Source organism: Chiloscyllium plagiosum, chromosome 2 (assembly GCF_004010195.1).
Source record: "Chiloscyllium plagiosum isolate BGI_BamShark_2017 chromosome 2, ASM401019v2, whole genome shotgun sequence".
Classification (NCBI taxonomy): Eukaryota; Metazoa; Chordata; class Chondrichthyes; order Orectolobiformes; family Hemiscylliidae; genus Chiloscyllium; species Chiloscyllium plagiosum.
Window position 1 is genome coordinate 8798808 of NC_057711.1, and position 16240 is coordinate 8815047.

The 16240-nt window shown below is 45.5% G+C and overlaps 1 protein-coding gene across 1 annotated transcript in view; it reads left to right on the forward strand.

Annotated features, from left to right (window-relative positions):
* LOC122539550 (probable ATP-dependent RNA helicase DDX60) overlaps nucleotides 1–16240 on the forward strand; it is a 148737-nt gene that overhangs the window by 70828 nt on the left and 61669 nt on the right. The window contains exons 17-20 of the mRNA XM_043674534.1: nucleotides 2672–2821; nucleotides 5315–5434; nucleotides 8415–8510; nucleotides 13409–13524. Of these exons, the coding sequence (XP_043530469.1) occupies nucleotides 2672–2821; nucleotides 5315–5434; nucleotides 8415–8510; nucleotides 13409–13524 (482 nt within the window). The remainder of the gene's footprint in view (nucleotides 1–2671; nucleotides 2822–5314; nucleotides 5435–8414; nucleotides 8511–13408; nucleotides 13525–16240) is intronic.

A 16240-nucleotide genomic window follows, 5' to 3' on the forward strand; every position in this document is an offset into this window, starting at 1 on the left:
GGTTAAAGGGTTATGGAGGGCGGGCAGGGAAGTGGAGCTGAGGATGAGATGAGATCAGCCATGATCATATTAAAAGGCGGAGCAGGCTTGAGGGGCACAATGGCCGACTCCTGCTCCTAGTTATTTAATGTCTCTAATGTATATTATAAAGCAGTCATTACCACAGCTCAGTAATTTCTATGCATGCAGCACTGCAATCCCATAGCGGAACAAATGGCAGGCAGTATCGCAGCATTGTAGATACAGACAGATAACCGAATCCTGCATAGTTAAGGCGAGAGGAGGAAGATTTAAAAAGGACATGAGAGGCAGCTTTTTTACACATTGAGTGGTGTGTGTGTGGGATGAACTTCCAGAGGAAGTGGTGGATACAGGTACAGTTACAACATTTGAATAAGTCCATAAATAAAAAAGTAATTGGTGGTATATGGGTCAAGAGCAGGCAGGTGGGACTAGATTAGCTTGGGAACATGGTTGGCATGGACTAGTTGGACTGAGGGGTCAGTTTTCGTGTTGTATTCCTCTCTTAAAGATAAGGTGCGCATACAACAGGCAGGTGCTTAACACATTGCAGGATGGATTTTTAATGATGGTTCTGATTGTGGTTTAAGCGGGGTTAACGACAGCATCTGGAGTTGAACAGGTGTAGGGGACATTAGTCGCCACTCGAGATGAACAAAGAAAATCAAATTGCTGCATTTTTCCTGAGAGTTTCACTCAGCTGCCCTGCTGTTTGCAATAAATGTTGGTGTTCCTTGTTTGATGAAACAGTATGTGGTTCATATTTCACAAGTTTGAGGCCCGTTTTCAATAACGAATTAAAAAGATGAAACATCCCTGATGTTGTAAACTGTTGCAAGGTGCTTCACAGTATCATCATTAATCAGGTTTTGACACTGAGCTACATCCCCAGCCAGATCATGAAAATGTTGGTCAGAGGAGCAGAATATTATTTAGAGAGAGTTTAAAAGGCAGAAAGGGAGGGAACTCTGAAGGCAACTGAAGGCCTTGGCCATCACTGACAAGGGAATTTGGGGAGTCCCCAACATGGCTGCTGTCTACTTTGGCTGCTAGGATTGGTCAGGCAGCTCCTAAACCCCCTGGAGGTGCACAGAGTCACTAAGCGATTCTTGAGCTCACCTCCTGCCTCATTAGAATCATAGAATCCCTACATTGTGGAAAAAGGCCATTTGTCCCATCGATGCGTATCCCTGCCAGACCCAGACCCCCACCTCCATCCCCAACACCCTGGAATTATACCATTACAAAATGTAGCAAGAATGAATTTGGGGTCGGGATCCAGAAGTTTGATTAAATCTCAGGATCCCAGAAACACCCTGTTCCAATTTTGCTGCTCAATCAAAAATTAGGCTGAAACTTGCTAACACACTGCCTTCTTGGAGACCAGCAACATCTCCTGCCCTGAGCACCCCTTTGTGTGCACTTCTGGTCTCGTACCTTGAGAAAGGACAGTCTTCCTGTAGAGGGAGTCCAGCGAAGGTTCACCAGACTGATTCCTGGGATGGCAGGACGGATATATGAGGCAAGACTGGATCAACTGGGCTTGTACTCACTGGAATTTAGAAGAATTGTGGGGTTGGGGGATGATCTCATGGAAATGTATAAAATCCTGACTGGACTGGATAGGCTTGATGTGGGAAAAATGTTCCTGATGTTGGGGAAGTCTGAAACTAGGGGTCACAGACAAAGAATAAGGGGTAAACCATTCAGGACTGAGCTGAGGAAGAATGTCTTCACTCAGAGAGCTGGGAACCTGTGGAATTCTCTCCCACAGGAAGCTGTTGGGACCAGTTCATTAGATATTTTCAGGAGGGAGCTGGATATTGTGGCTAAAGGGATCAACAGGCATGAGGAGAAAGTGAGAAAGGGATACTGAGATTGCATGATCATATAGAATGATGGTGCAGGAACAAAGGGTCAAACAGCCTACTCCTGCACCTATCTTCCAGGTTTCTATATTTTTCTATGATGACAAGAGGCAGGTGCTGGAAGATTGACCAAACTGTTACCAGGAGTGAAGGACTTCAGGAGATTGCACTATTCTGCAGAGAGCAGAAACTGAGTTGTTCAAATCATGTGTTTGCTCCCTTTCCCCAACTTTGCAATGGCTCTAATTCCACTTCCCTCTAAAACATACTTCACATCAAGGAAACCTCATCCACAAAAATATCTGCTTCTAGCATAGAACATGAATATAACGATAGCCTGTGGTATTATTGTTAGACTAATCACCCAGAGTCCCAGGTAACATCCTGGGGACTCAGGTTCAAATCCTGTCATGGCAGATGGTGGAATGTGGATTTGATTTTTTAAAAAAAATTGTGCTAGGAGTCTAATGATGTCCATGAATCCTGTGTCAATTGTTGGAAAAACCCACCTGGTTCACAAATGTCCATTCGGGAAGGAAACTGCCATCCTGACCTGGTCTGGACTACATGTGACTCCAGACCCACAGCAATGTGGTTGACTCTTAACTGGCCTCTGGGCAATTAGGGATGGGCAATAAGTGCTGGCTTGGCTAGCAATGACCTCATCTCACAAATTAATAAAAAGATAACAGAATCTCCCTTCTTGTGACAGACACACTGGGGGTGGTGAAGATGCGTGTTAAGCTTGAGTGTTCCCTGATGTTTCTGTGGTTGGATTTCAGAGGGAGTTGTTGGATGCTGTGGACAACAATGAATCTGCAGTGATTGTAGCACCAACCTCATCAGGGAAAACCTACGCATCATACTACTGTATGGAGAAAGTACTGAGGAGCAGTGACACTGGCATTGTGGTGTACGTTTCACCTACCAAGGTAAGGAGTCTCCTCCCAAACACAGCTGGGCGACAGCGAAAGAGCTTTTATGAGTCAAAGTGTTTTACAGCAAGTACTTTCCAAGTGCAGTCATTGCTGTAATCTAGGAAATGGAGTAATTTCCCTGCAGATTTGTTTCTCTACATCCTTCCTCCAGTGGGTGCTCATCGGACTACAATGTAATTGTACGCTTTTCATTTCTTAGCTCGAGACAAATCCATTCTGTCCTTGAATCTTCTTGGACTTCCTCTTTCTCCAGCCTGCTATGCTCTCCTCAATCAAGATCTGGAGGAGCTGGTGTTGAACTGGGGTGGACAAAGTTATAAATCAAACAACACCGGGTTATAGTCCAACTGGTTTATTTGGAAGCACTAGCTTTCGGAGCAACGCTCCTTCATCAGGTAGTTGTGTCAGCGCTCCAAAAGCTAGTGCTTCCAAATAAACCAGTTGGACTATAACCCTGTATGTGATTTTTAACTTTGTCCTCTCCCTAATCAACACAACTACCCTTCCCCTTATATTTCTTTCTTTGCTGATCACCTTGTACCCAGGAATACTTAACACTCAGTCAGAGAATTGTAGAATCCCTACAGAGTGGAAGCAGGCCATTCAGCCTGTCGAATCCACACCAATTCTCCGAAGAGCTGTGCTGTTAGTATTCTCTGAATATGCTGTCCACACATCATTAAATCTGGCGGACGTACCATGGTGTCTCTAGCTATTGCTCGAGTTCTGAAAACTGGATCCCATGTTTCTGCAGCAAGCGTTTTTCTAGGACACTGGTAGTATCCATGACTTCCTATTTAATTATGTGCCATGCATTCCACTCGACTGAGCTGAGCTACCATATCTTACAATTACTTCCATTATGTTAACTTTACTCTACTTCGGATTACTTGTATGATTTTATTACATTTACCCTGACTTTTTTTCCTAATTTCTTGAGTTTCTCAATGAAATTTTCTTTAAAAATAGTACACTTCTAACATTTGCAGCAGTTCTAAAACAGTCCTGGACAACACTGTCTTCCCAACCAATGATTTTGTAGATTTTCTGTGATGTCCTGAATGTTTTTTTCTCTACTCTCCCTTTGAACTCAGAGTAGACCAGATGCATGTAGTTGAATGGTTTAATCTCTCCAACTCTGTAAGTGATGCCGGCCTCAAAAAGGTATGGCCACTCTACACAGCTTACTGTTCTGAGCTGCTCCCTCACATTTCTCTGATGCTGACTCCCTGGCAATGTTCCCTCTATATTGTGCCAAATGTATGTGAATCTCGGGGATCAACGCATGTTGGTTGGCAAATCAGTGTTGCTCGCAGTATTGACGTTTTGTTTTCGTAATTTACCTTGGGGGCTCACTCAGAGGAAATGACTTAGTGGAATGCTGCTCTCTGGTAAATTAACGTTGACTTCCTCTGGGTGCTCCTTTCATATACTCCTCAATAGCAGTCCCAGCAGAAACGCTTGCCTTATGGCGGCGTGGTTGGCACAGTGGTTAGCACTGCTGCCTCACAGCGCCAGGGACCCGGGTTCAATTCCCGCCTCAGGCAACTGTCTGTATGGAGTTTGCACATTCTCTCCGTGTCTGCGTGGGTTTCCTCCGGATGCTCCAGTTTCCTCCCACAGTTCAAAAAAAAAGTGCAGGTTAGGTGAATTGGCCACGCTAAATTGCCCATAGGGTTAGGTGAAGGGGTAAATGTAGGGGAATGGGTCTGGGTGGGTTGCGCTTCAGAGAGTCGGTGTGGACTTGTTAGGCCGAAGGGCCTGTTTCCACACTGTAAGTAATCTAATCTAAACACAATTAAACTTTCATTGAAAGTAGAGTCTCAGATTAGTGAAGAAGGCCTTCGGTATGCTTTCCTTTACTGGTCAGAGTTGAGTTTACGGGTTGGGAGGTCATGTTACGGCTGCTGGGCCATGACATCGGTTGGGCCACTTTGGGAATATTGCGTGCAGCTCTGGTCTCCCTCCTATTGGAAGGATGTTATGATACCTAAAGTGTTCAGAAAAGATTTACAAGGATGTTGCCAGGGTTGGAGGGTTTGAGCTATAGGAAGAGGCTGAACAGGCTGGGGCTGTTTTCCCTGAAGCGTCGGAGGCTGAGGGGAGACCCTATAGAGGTTTATAAAATCATGAGGGGCATAGATAGGGTACATAGACAAGGTCTCCCTGGGGTAGAGGAGTCCATAACTAGAGGGCATAGGTTTAGGGTGAGAGGGGAAAGGTATAAAAGAGACTTAAGAGGCAAAGGTTTCACACAGAGGGTGGTACGTGTGTGGAATGAGCTGCCAAAGGAAGTGGTGGAGGCTGGTACAATTGCAACATTTAAGAGGCATTTGGATGGGTATATGAATAGGAAGGGTTTGGAGGGATATGGGCCAGGTGCTGGCGGATGGGACTATATTGGGTTGGGATACTGGTCGGCATGGACGGGTTGGACCGAAGGGTCTGTGCAGCTCTATGACTCTATCATCTGCCTCCTTTTGTTAGGCCCTTGTCAATCAAGTGGTGGCAACTGTCTATGGAAGATTTACCAAATCATTACCCAGTGGAATGGTAGTGTGTGGATACTTCACAAGAGATTATCGTGATCATATTCATGATTGCCAGGTGCGTTTGTGATTCTAACACAGAACACAACAGTCGGTTGGATGGTTCTAACTTCCCAAAGGTAGAAGAATCTTCCGAATCCAATTACGCTTTGAATATAATTGTGCTTTGCATACCCACATGTATCGGGACTAAGGAAGGGGTCAAAGGTATCAGAGTTGGCAGGAGTCAAGACCAAGATCAGGTCAGAATTGTTACACTGGAGATGGAGCCATTCAGCCCACTCTGCCTGCTCTGCTATCTCCTGCCAATCTCCTACTCTTTCTCCCCCCCCCCCCATACGGTCACACATCCAATAACCACCCAATGCCTGCTTTACTGACCCTGCCTCCACCATATTTCCCAGCAGTGCATTCCAGACCCAAACTATTCGCTGACTGATCTCACGGATTGGTGGAGCAGACCGAGAAGTGCCAACAGTTGCTCATGTATGTGCATCCCAATCCTACCGGTACCATGGCGATGCCATGGGCTCAACCCCTATCATGTGGGTCTGGAGTCATGAGCACATCTGGACTGGAGAGGGATTAACTACCTCTGGCTTGTGAAGCAATCAGGTTGTTATTTTGCCCTAGTAATCTTAAATTATGAGCATAGGATCTCTGAGTTGCTGACCCTCTGGGCAACAACAGCCATGCCTTTTATTTCTAATTTCACTGTGGTGTAAACAAAGCACAAATTACTGATGATGATTAATAGATATAAAAATACAGACAAGTACAATGATAGTAATAAATCCTTAGCTATAATAACATTAGCTTGCCTTCATATAACACCATTACCAGAGTCAAACTTCCCATGATGCTTCACAACAGTATGATCAGACAAATTTTTGACATTAATCTAATGGAAGATTTGAATATAACAAAAGTAAAAAGGTCACAAAACAGTGCTTCCATGTTCCACTAGCTCCAGGTAATTACAAACCAGAAGGGGATTTAAGGATGACAAAGCAGTATTTCCATTATATAGGTTGCATTGTGCTGAGGAATTTGTTTGTCTACCTACTCTCCCTTTCCACCAGAAGCATTTTTTCTTTCCCAGTGAAAGACCATTCCAGCAGTCCTGTCTCTCCATCGCCTGCTGTTCCATGAGAATGGGGTGATCAATCACAGCGATTGTAAGGAGTGAGTTAGAACCCTGGAAATGCATTGCACAGAAGGACGTCAATCTGCCCATCCACCATTGCTCCCCCACCCCCAATCCCCATTTTTAAAATCAGTAACCCCGTGAGTTCCTCGTTCTCAAGTGCCCTTTGAAATTTATTTTTGGAGAAGAATTCCGAAGTTTGTGATCTGGGCATCTGCAGCCCCAGCTGGCTGAAGGAAGCAGGGGATCCCCAGGATTGCACGAACTGAGATGTTTATTTGGCGGGCTGAAAGAAGAGAGAAGAGTCAAAAAGTGCAGTGCTGGAAAAGCACAGCCGGTCAGGCAGCATCCGAGGAGCAGAAGAGTTGATGTTTCAGACATAAGCTGTTCATCAGGAGGCTTGCGTTCAAAACGTGGACCCTCCTGCTCCTCGGATGCTGCCTGACCTGCTGTGCTTTCCCAGCGCCCCACCTTTTGACTCTGATCTCCAGCATCTGCAGTCCTCACTTTCTCCTGAAAAAGGAGACAGCACAACTTGAGAGCATGAAGATGCTGAGGGCCTTGAGAACATAGGACCGAATTGGGAAATGGAGGTCTGCAGGGACTAGGAGTTGAGTGAAGCTTGGTGGGCAAGAGGCTGTTGGAAAACAAGGTGTGGTCCTTTCTGACCTGAGTAGATTGCTTGGCCATTCCAGAGCTTTAGAATATTAGCAACAGGAGCAGTAGTAACTGGTCCCTCAAGCCTGCTCCACCATTCCATAGGATCATGGCTGACCTTCTCGTGACCTCAGGTACACTTACCCTCGCTCTTGTCATAACCCTTAGTTCCTTCACTGTTCAAAAAATGATCTATCTTAGCTTTAAAAACATTCAACGAGGTAACCTCAACAGCTGATTTTCCTGCTCTTCGGATGCTGCCTGACCTGCTGTGCTTTTCCAGCACCACTCTAATCGAGACTCTGGTTTCCAGCATCTGCAGTCCTCACTTTTGCCCAGGGAATTCCACGGGTTCACAACCTTTTGGGTGAAGAAGTTCCTCCTCAGCTCAGTCCTGAATCTGCTCCCCCTTATTTTGAGACGATGTCCTCTAGTTCCAGCATCACCTGCCAGTGGAAAGAAGCTCAGTGTTCAGCTGAGAGTCAACCACATCGCTGGCTATCTGGAGTCACGTGTAGGGCAGCCTGTCATTAAGCTGACAGGTGATTCACAGTTCAATTTCTCCATTGGTTAAGGTCACTATGAAGGCTTTACCTTCTCAACCTTGATCCTTGCCTGAGAGTCATCTCTCTCTCTCTCTCTCTCTCTCGAAAGAGAGAGTGGCCCTATTGTCCCCTGGCCTTCAGTGGCTTTCACCATCAGACTAGCTAAACATTTCCTTCCTCAAAAGGCATTTGTAAGTGGTTGGTGATGCTTTGCCTGGGTAAAAACAATGACTGCAGATGCTGGAAACCAGAGTTTAGACCAGAGTGGTGCTGGAAAAGCACAGCAATTCAGGCAGCATCCGAGCAGCAGTAAAATCGACGTTTCGGGCAAAAGCCCGAAAATTCCTGATGAAGGGCTTTTGCCCGAAATATCGATTTTCCTGCTCCTTGGATGTTGCCTGACCTGCTGTGCTTTTCCAGCACCACTCTGGTCTAAACGATGCTTTGCCTATCACGATTACTGAGTTGAGCTTCAATTCTGGATTGTATCAATTGAATTCAAATTCTACTGGTAACCATATTGGGGTTTGAACCTATGTGTATCCAAATTATTTACCTGGGCAACTTTTCTGCAAATATCCCACGAGTATTCACTCCTTATTTTGGATCACAAGCCTGTTTTTTGTGGAGAATGAAAGATTTGTGGTAAACGATGATGAACTCTGTGTTGACATATCCTTTACTTACAGATCCTCGTAACAGTCCCGCAGTGTCTAGAAATTCTCCTGTTATCTCCTCATCTACAGGACTGGGTTAAAAGGATTCAATATGTCATCTTTGATGAGGTAAGGAAAGACAAGTGGAATGTTGGTCTTTTGGAGTATGTTAAAGTTGTACAAGGCACACATCGGACCCCAGATGGAGTCCTGTGGACAGTTTTGGGCCCCTTATCTAAGGGGAGATGTGCTGGCATTGAGGCAGTCCAAAGCAGGGTCACGGGACTGACCCCAGGGATGGAGGGACTGTCTTATGGGGAAAGGATGAGGAGATTGGGCCTCAACGTGTTGGAATATAGAAGAATGAAAGGGGACTTTGTTGAGTCACACAAGATTCTTAGGAGACTTCACATGGGAGATGTGGAAAGTTTGTCTCTCTCTCTGTGGGAGAGTCAAAGACCAGAGGGCGTCATCTCAGAATAAGTGGGGGGGACATGAATTTTAAAAAAAACGAAATGAGGAGGAATTTCTTCCCTCCGAGATTGTGAATCATGGGATTCTTTACGGCAGAGGGTTGTTGAGGCTGGGTCATTAAGTATATTGAAGGCTGAGACAGGCAGATTTTGACTCGAGAAAGGAATCAAGGGCTTTGGGGATAAAGGCAGGAAAGTCGAGTTGAGAACGATCAGATGAGCCATGGTGTCATCGAAAGGCAGAACAGACTTGATGGGCTGAATATCCTACCTCTGCCTGCCTATGTCTTACAACCATCATGGCCGCCCAGTTGGTTTCCTGGGATGGCGCCCCCTTTCCTGCACACCCCCAGCATCCCCGACAACATCCAGGTGGGGTGGAAGGGGTATTGGGGGTGGAGGAGGAAATCTACCTTCTTGATCCCGGAACAGTCGGTAATAAATTGTACCGGCTCTGAGAGACTGCCTGTCCTGAAGGCTCTGTTATGGCTTCCTATGTAGCAACAGCCTCTGACGGAGCTGGCAGTGTTCAGTGGTGCTGGTACCCTCCTCAGATGGACACAGGTCCTAGTGGCAGCCTCTTAATTTGTTGTTGCCGGTAAAATGCCACCTCCTACCCTGTGGTTTGAGTAGGTTCTGGCCTACATTTACCAGTGAGTTTCCAGAATAAGAACAGCTGTGTGGATCCACTGAATCAGGTTTGCAAAGAATTCACAGCACAGTAACAAGCCTTTTGGTCTAAACGGTCCATGCTGGTATTAAAGGATAGCATCAGGCTCACCCTCCTCCCCCTTCTCCCCCTCTCCCACCCCACTATTCATCTTCTAACTTCATCCATGTATCCTTTCCCCTTTCTGTGCTTAGCTTCCCCTAAACTGCATCTGTTAATTCATCCAACTACTCCCTGCGTTGACAAGGTCTACATTGAACAATGGAGATGACTGGATGGGCTGAATGGCCTACTTCTGCTCCTGCATCATATTCTAACCACTCTTTGGGTGAAGATGCGTCTCCCGAATTCTCTACAGGGTTTGTTAGTCATTATCTTATATTTATAGAACATAGAATAGAACATAGAAGAATACAACGCAGTACAGGCCCTTCGGCCCTCGATGTTGCGCCGATCCAAGCCCACCTAACCTACACTAGCCCACTATCCTCCATATGCCTATCCAATGCCCGCTTAAATGCCCATAAAGAGGGAGAGTCCACCACTGCTACTGACAGGGCATTCCATGAACTCACTTCCTCATACGATCTTTCTTCCATACCAGGCAACATCCTGGTAAACCTCCTCTGCACCCGTTCCAGTGCCTCCACATCCTTCCTATAGTATGGCGTCCAAAACTGCACACAATATTCCAGATGCGGTCGTACCAGAGTCTTATACAACTGCATCATGACCTCAGGAGTCCGGAACTCAATTCCTCTACCAATAAAAGCCAGTACGCCATATGCCTTCCTCACCGCACTATTTACCTGGGTGGCAACTTTCAGAGATCTGTGTACATGGACACCAAGATCCCTCTGCTCATCCACACTACCAAGTATCCGACCATTAGCCCAGTACCCCATCTTTTTGTTATTCTTCCCAAAGTGAATCACCTCACACTTAGCTACATTGAATTCCATTTGCCACCTTTCTGCCCAGCTCTGCAGCTTCTCTATATCCTGCTGTAACCTGCCACATCCTTCCTCACTGTCTACCACTCCTCTGACTTTCGTATCATCCGCAAACTTGCTCACCTAACCTTCTAACCCCTCTTCCAGGTCATTTATAAAAATGACAAACAGCAATGGTCCCAAAACAGATCCTTGCGGAACACCGCTAGTAACTGCACTCCAAGATGAACCTTTACCATCAACTACTACCCTCTGTCTTCTTCCAGCCAGCCAATTCCTAATCCAAACCTCCAACTCACCCTCAATGCCATACCTCCGTATTTTTTGCAGTAGCCTACTATCTTTCCATATTCCGCTGTCACCTACAACTCCACAACCACCCGATGAAGGAGCAGCGCTCCGAAAGCTAGTGCTTCCAATTAAACCTGTTGGACTATAACCTGGTGTTGTGTGATGTTTAACTTTGTCCACCCCAGTCCAACACCGGCACCTCCGCATCAAAACCCTTTCATAGTTTTCAAAATCTACATCGGGTCACCCTTATCCTGGTCCTGACTGGAGAAAATAGATCCAGCTCGTTTGGTCTTCTCCATTGAAGGTAACTCCTAGTTTTCCTAACAGTCAGGCTCTGGTTGTGTGTAACAGTAGTTTTGTTTGAGATTCCTGATCTCTGCTCAGTTTGCTCTGTTCAGCTGAGATGTTATTGCAGCAACTGATGTCCCGAGGGGAGGGAGGGTCAAATGTGGCAGGATTCCTGCTCTTGCTAGTCATTTAGTTGAAGCCCTGCTAGATGTTATAGAGACAGCTCAGTTTTGTTGGTGATTACAGGTGGTCCAATCCCCATTTACCAACCCCATTCCTGCACATGGTCAACCTTCAGTGCTCCACCCATCTCTCCCAACTAATCCTGACTCTCTTGCTACAGTTTCTGCCTCAGTCATCAATTCTGGAAGCTACCTTCACACTGTCACAAATCTCTGTAAAAAGAACTAACTGCTGCTCTTTCTCATAATCCTTCTGAAAGAGTGACCTTTAACCTTTAGTTCCTCTTTAGACCAGTTTAAACATGTATTCATTCATGCCTGGGAGATGTACCCATCAAAAGGTGCCGTACAGCTTTAACTTTATATTTTAAAAAAAAATTGTATTATTTCTGCCAATAATAAGGTGCTAATTACTTATTTCTACATAATAGTTTCTGATCAAAAAGGTTATTTACACATACCTATCAACATCCAATAGATTTTTAAAAATTCATTCATGGGATGTGGACATCACTGGTTGGGCCAGCATTTATTACGCAGAGAGCAGTTAAGAACCAACTACATTGTTGTGGGTATGGATTCACATCTAAGCCAGACTGGGTAAGGACGGCAGTTTCCTTCCCTAAAGGACCTTAGCAAACCAGATGGGTTTATCCCCTAGCAATCGTTTCCTGGTTATCATTAGCTTCTTAATTCCAGACTTTAACTGAATTCAAATTCTACCATCTTCTATGGCAGGATTCAAACCCGAATCCCAGGAATATTACCAGGATCTCTGGATTAGTAGTCCAGCAATAATGCCATTAGGCCATTACCTCCCCATAAACATGTTCACATATCACTGGGAGTTCCTTCCTCAAATTTAATGTGGCTTAACCTATATGACATGGACTGCAACAGACCAATCAGGCAGCTCACCATCACCCCCTCAAGGGCAACCAGGCATGGGTAATAAATGCTGGTTTTGCTGGGGATGCCTTAATATATAACATAAAACATCGAACAGGACAGCACAGGGATAGGCTGTTCGGTCCACTATATCTGTGCCAGCCATGTATCTAAACTAACCCCATCTGCCTGCTCATGGTCTGTATTCCTCTATTCTCTATCTGTATATGTGTTTGTCTAAATGTCTCTTACATGTTGCTATTTTATCTGCTTCTACTACCTCCCCTGGCAATGTGCATTTCTGAAGAAGGGCTTATGCCCGAAACGTCAATTCTCCTGCTCCTCGGATGCTGCCTGGCCAGCTGTGTTTTTCCAGCACCACATTTTTCAACTCAGGTCTCCAGCATCTGCAGTCCTCACTTTCTCCCAATGTGTTCCAGGCACCTACCACCCTCTGTGTAGAAAACTTTCTTTGCTTTTTTTAACTTACACTTTTCCCCTCTCATCTTAAACCTATGCCCCCAAGTATTTGATTATCTACCCCATCCATGTCTCTCATAATTTTATGTGCTTCTATCAGGTCACCCCCTCAGTCGCTGTAGCTCTACTGAAAACAACCCAGGTTTGTCCAACCTCTCCTTGTAGCTAATATGCTCCAATCCAGGCAACATCCTGGTAAAGCTCTTTTACACCTTCTCCGACACCACCTCCAAAGCCTTTACGTCGCCACAGCGATCAGGACCACGCACAGTACTCCAAGTGTGGTCTGACTATAATTTTGTACAGCTGCTACATGACTTGCCAACATTTGTACTCAATACCTTGACCGATAAGGGCAAACATGCTGTACACTTCTTTTTTAACCACCTCATCCACTTGTGTTGCCACTTTCAAGGAGTTATAGGCTTACACCCAATGATCCTCTGTATATGAATGCCCCAGAGAATATTGTCATTTACTGTACACTTCCTTCTTGCATTTAACCTCCCAAAATGCATCACCTCACACTTTCCTGGATTAAACTCCATCTGCCATTTCTCCAACTGACATCCTTTGACAACCTTCTTCACTCACCTTAACTCTACCAATTTTAGTGTCGTCTTACTAGTCAGACATTTTCGTCCAAGTCATTAATTATATATTACAAATGGATAAATAGAAGAAAAACCTTAGTTGTGTATTTCTTAACAGTCTTACGCAAGATTATCCGTGAATCTTTCTTGTTGCTTCCTCACCATTGACTGTGTGATGTGAAAATGTGAAAACTTTTGTGTTACAGGTTCACTGTTTGGGTGGAGAGATTGGTGCTGAAGTCTGGGAACATCTTTTGGCCTTGATCCGTTGTCCTTTTCTGGCTTTGTCGGCAACTATCAGCAATCCAGAAGATTTGACTGAGTAATTTCGCGACAAACCATTTTACATTATCATCTAGAGTTAGCTACCCCATTTTATGTCTCATTTCATATCTGCATAGTAGAGATTAAGCCCTCACTACCCAGTGTGCCCAGCCCTGCAGTGATCTGGAATTCTTGGCTGAAAGGATACTGGAAAAATATTCGATCAATCAATCAGATCTAAAGCAGGATTGGAGAAAGGCAGGAGAGTGGGAATGATTGGATAGTCCTTTCACAGATCCGGCACAGACTGAATGAGCCAAAAGGTCTTCAACTGTGCTGGATCATTCTATGATACTGAAGCTAACAATCACACAACACCAGGTTACAGTCCCACAGATTTATTTGGAAGCACTAGCTTTCGGAGCGCTGCTCCTTCATCAGGTAGGTGTGACCTGATGACAGCTACCTGATGAAGGAACAGCTCTCAAAAGGCTAGTGCTTCCAAATAAACCCGTTGGACTATAACCTGGTGTTGTGTGATTTTTAACTTTGTCCACTCCAGTCCAACACTGGTTCCCCCACCCTATGACCCTGAAGGCAGCTTGCCATGACCTCCTCCAGAACCCAGGCCAGGAATGTGAAAATGAAGCATGGAAAGAAAGAGTTGTTCCTCTACGTGGAAGGATTGACAACCATAGAGTCATACAGCTCGGTCTAACCAGTCCATGCCGAGCATAATCCCAAACTAAACTAGTCCCATCTGCCTATTCCTGGTCCATTTCACTCCAAACTTCTCCTATTCATTTACCTATCCAGCTGTGTTTTAAACATTATAATTGTACCGACATCCACCACTTCCTCAGGAACTTCATTCCACACACAAACTGACTTCTGTGTTAAAAATGTGCTCCTCATGTTTTTTCTAAACTTCTCCCCTCTCACCTTTAAAATGTGCCCCCAGTCTTGAAATCCCCCATCCTAGGGAAAAGACAATGACCATTAATCCTATCTATTCCCCTCATTATTTTATAAACCTCTATAAGGTCAGCTCTCAACAAAGGAGAAATGGTGATATAATGATGAGAAATCTTTGTACACTGTGAGTCGATAGGATCTGAAATAATCATAGAATCCCTACAGTGTGGAAACAGGCCCTTTGGCCCAACACGTCCACACCAACCCCCGAAGACTAGACGCAGACCCATTCCCCTACCATATTATCCTGCATTTCCCCTGACTAATGCATCTAACCCACACATCCCTGAGCACTATGGGTAATTTAACATGGCCAATTCATCTAACTTGCACACCTTTGGCCTGTGGGAGGAAACCCATGCAGACAAGAGGAGAATGTGCAAACTCTACACAGACAGTTGCCCGAGGCGAGAATCGAACCCGGATCCCTGGCGCTGTGAGGCAGCAGGGCTAACCACTGAGCTGCCTCCATCTCTGTTGCTATGCTTGCACCCGGGTATCCTTGGAGAAGGAGCATGGGATTCCAGCAACACCTTTCGGGGTATTTAGAGACAGATGGGCCCCGTGGGGGCTGGAGTGCATTGTCTCCCACTCCAGCTTCATTTTAATTTGAACCTCCCCTCCTTCCCTCTCCTCCCACTAATTGTTTACCTTGTTAGAAGGGTAATTTGATAAGTGGACTATTGAAAAGAAAAAGAAAAGCAAAAACAAAAGAAAAACTAAGACACTGTAGGTGGCACGGTGGCTAAGTGGTTAGCACTGCTGCCTCACAGCGCCAGGGACCTGGGTTTGATACCAGCCTCGGGCAACTGTCTGTGTGGAGTTTGCACGTTCTCCCCGTGTCTGCGTGGGTTTCCTCTGGGTGCTCCTGTTTCCTCCCACAGTCCAAAGATGTGCCAGTTAGGTGAATTGGCCATGTTAAATTGTCCCATAGTGGTTAGGTCAGGGATAAATATAGGGTAGGGGAATGGGTCTGGGTGGGTTACTGTTCGGAGGGTCGTTGTGAACTTGCTAGCCCGAAGGGCCTGTTTCCATTCAGTATGGAATCGACAGTAAAGAAAGGAGCCAGATAAAGATGGGGCAGAAAGTTGGAGGATGTGATGCTGACAGGGTCAAAGGTGTGAGAAGGGTCATGTGAAGCTAAGCACCAAAGTACAACAGTGGGCCTTCTTGAGGTGCAGTGGTAATGTCCCTTATTCTGGATTGGGAGGCCCGTGTTCAAGGTGTATCTGCTCCAGAAATGTGGAATGACATCACTGAAGAGATTGATTAGAGAAGTAGGTGAAATGTTGCGACATTGGCATCGAATGGCCTGGCTTAGTGAACATAGAACATAGAAGAATACAGCGCAGTACACTCCCTTTGGCCCTCGATGTAGCGCCGATCCAAGCCCACCTAACCTACACTAGCCCACTATCCTCCATATGCCTATCCAATGATCGCTTAAATGCCCATAAAGAGGGAAAGTCCACCACTGCTACTGGCAGGGCATTCCATGAACTCACGACTCGCTGAGTAAAGAACCTACCCCTAACATCTGTCCTATACCAACCATCCCTTAATTTAAAGCTATGCCCCCTCGTAATAGCTGACTCCATACGTGGAAAAAGGTTCTCATGCTCAACCCTATCTAAACCCCTAATCATCTTGTACACCTCTATCAAGTCACCCCTAAACCTTCTTTTCTCCAATGAAAACAGCCCCAAGTGCCTCAGCCTTTCCTCATACGATCTTCCTACCATACCAGGCAACATCCTGGTAAACCTCCTCTGCACCCGTTCCAGTGCCACCACATCCTT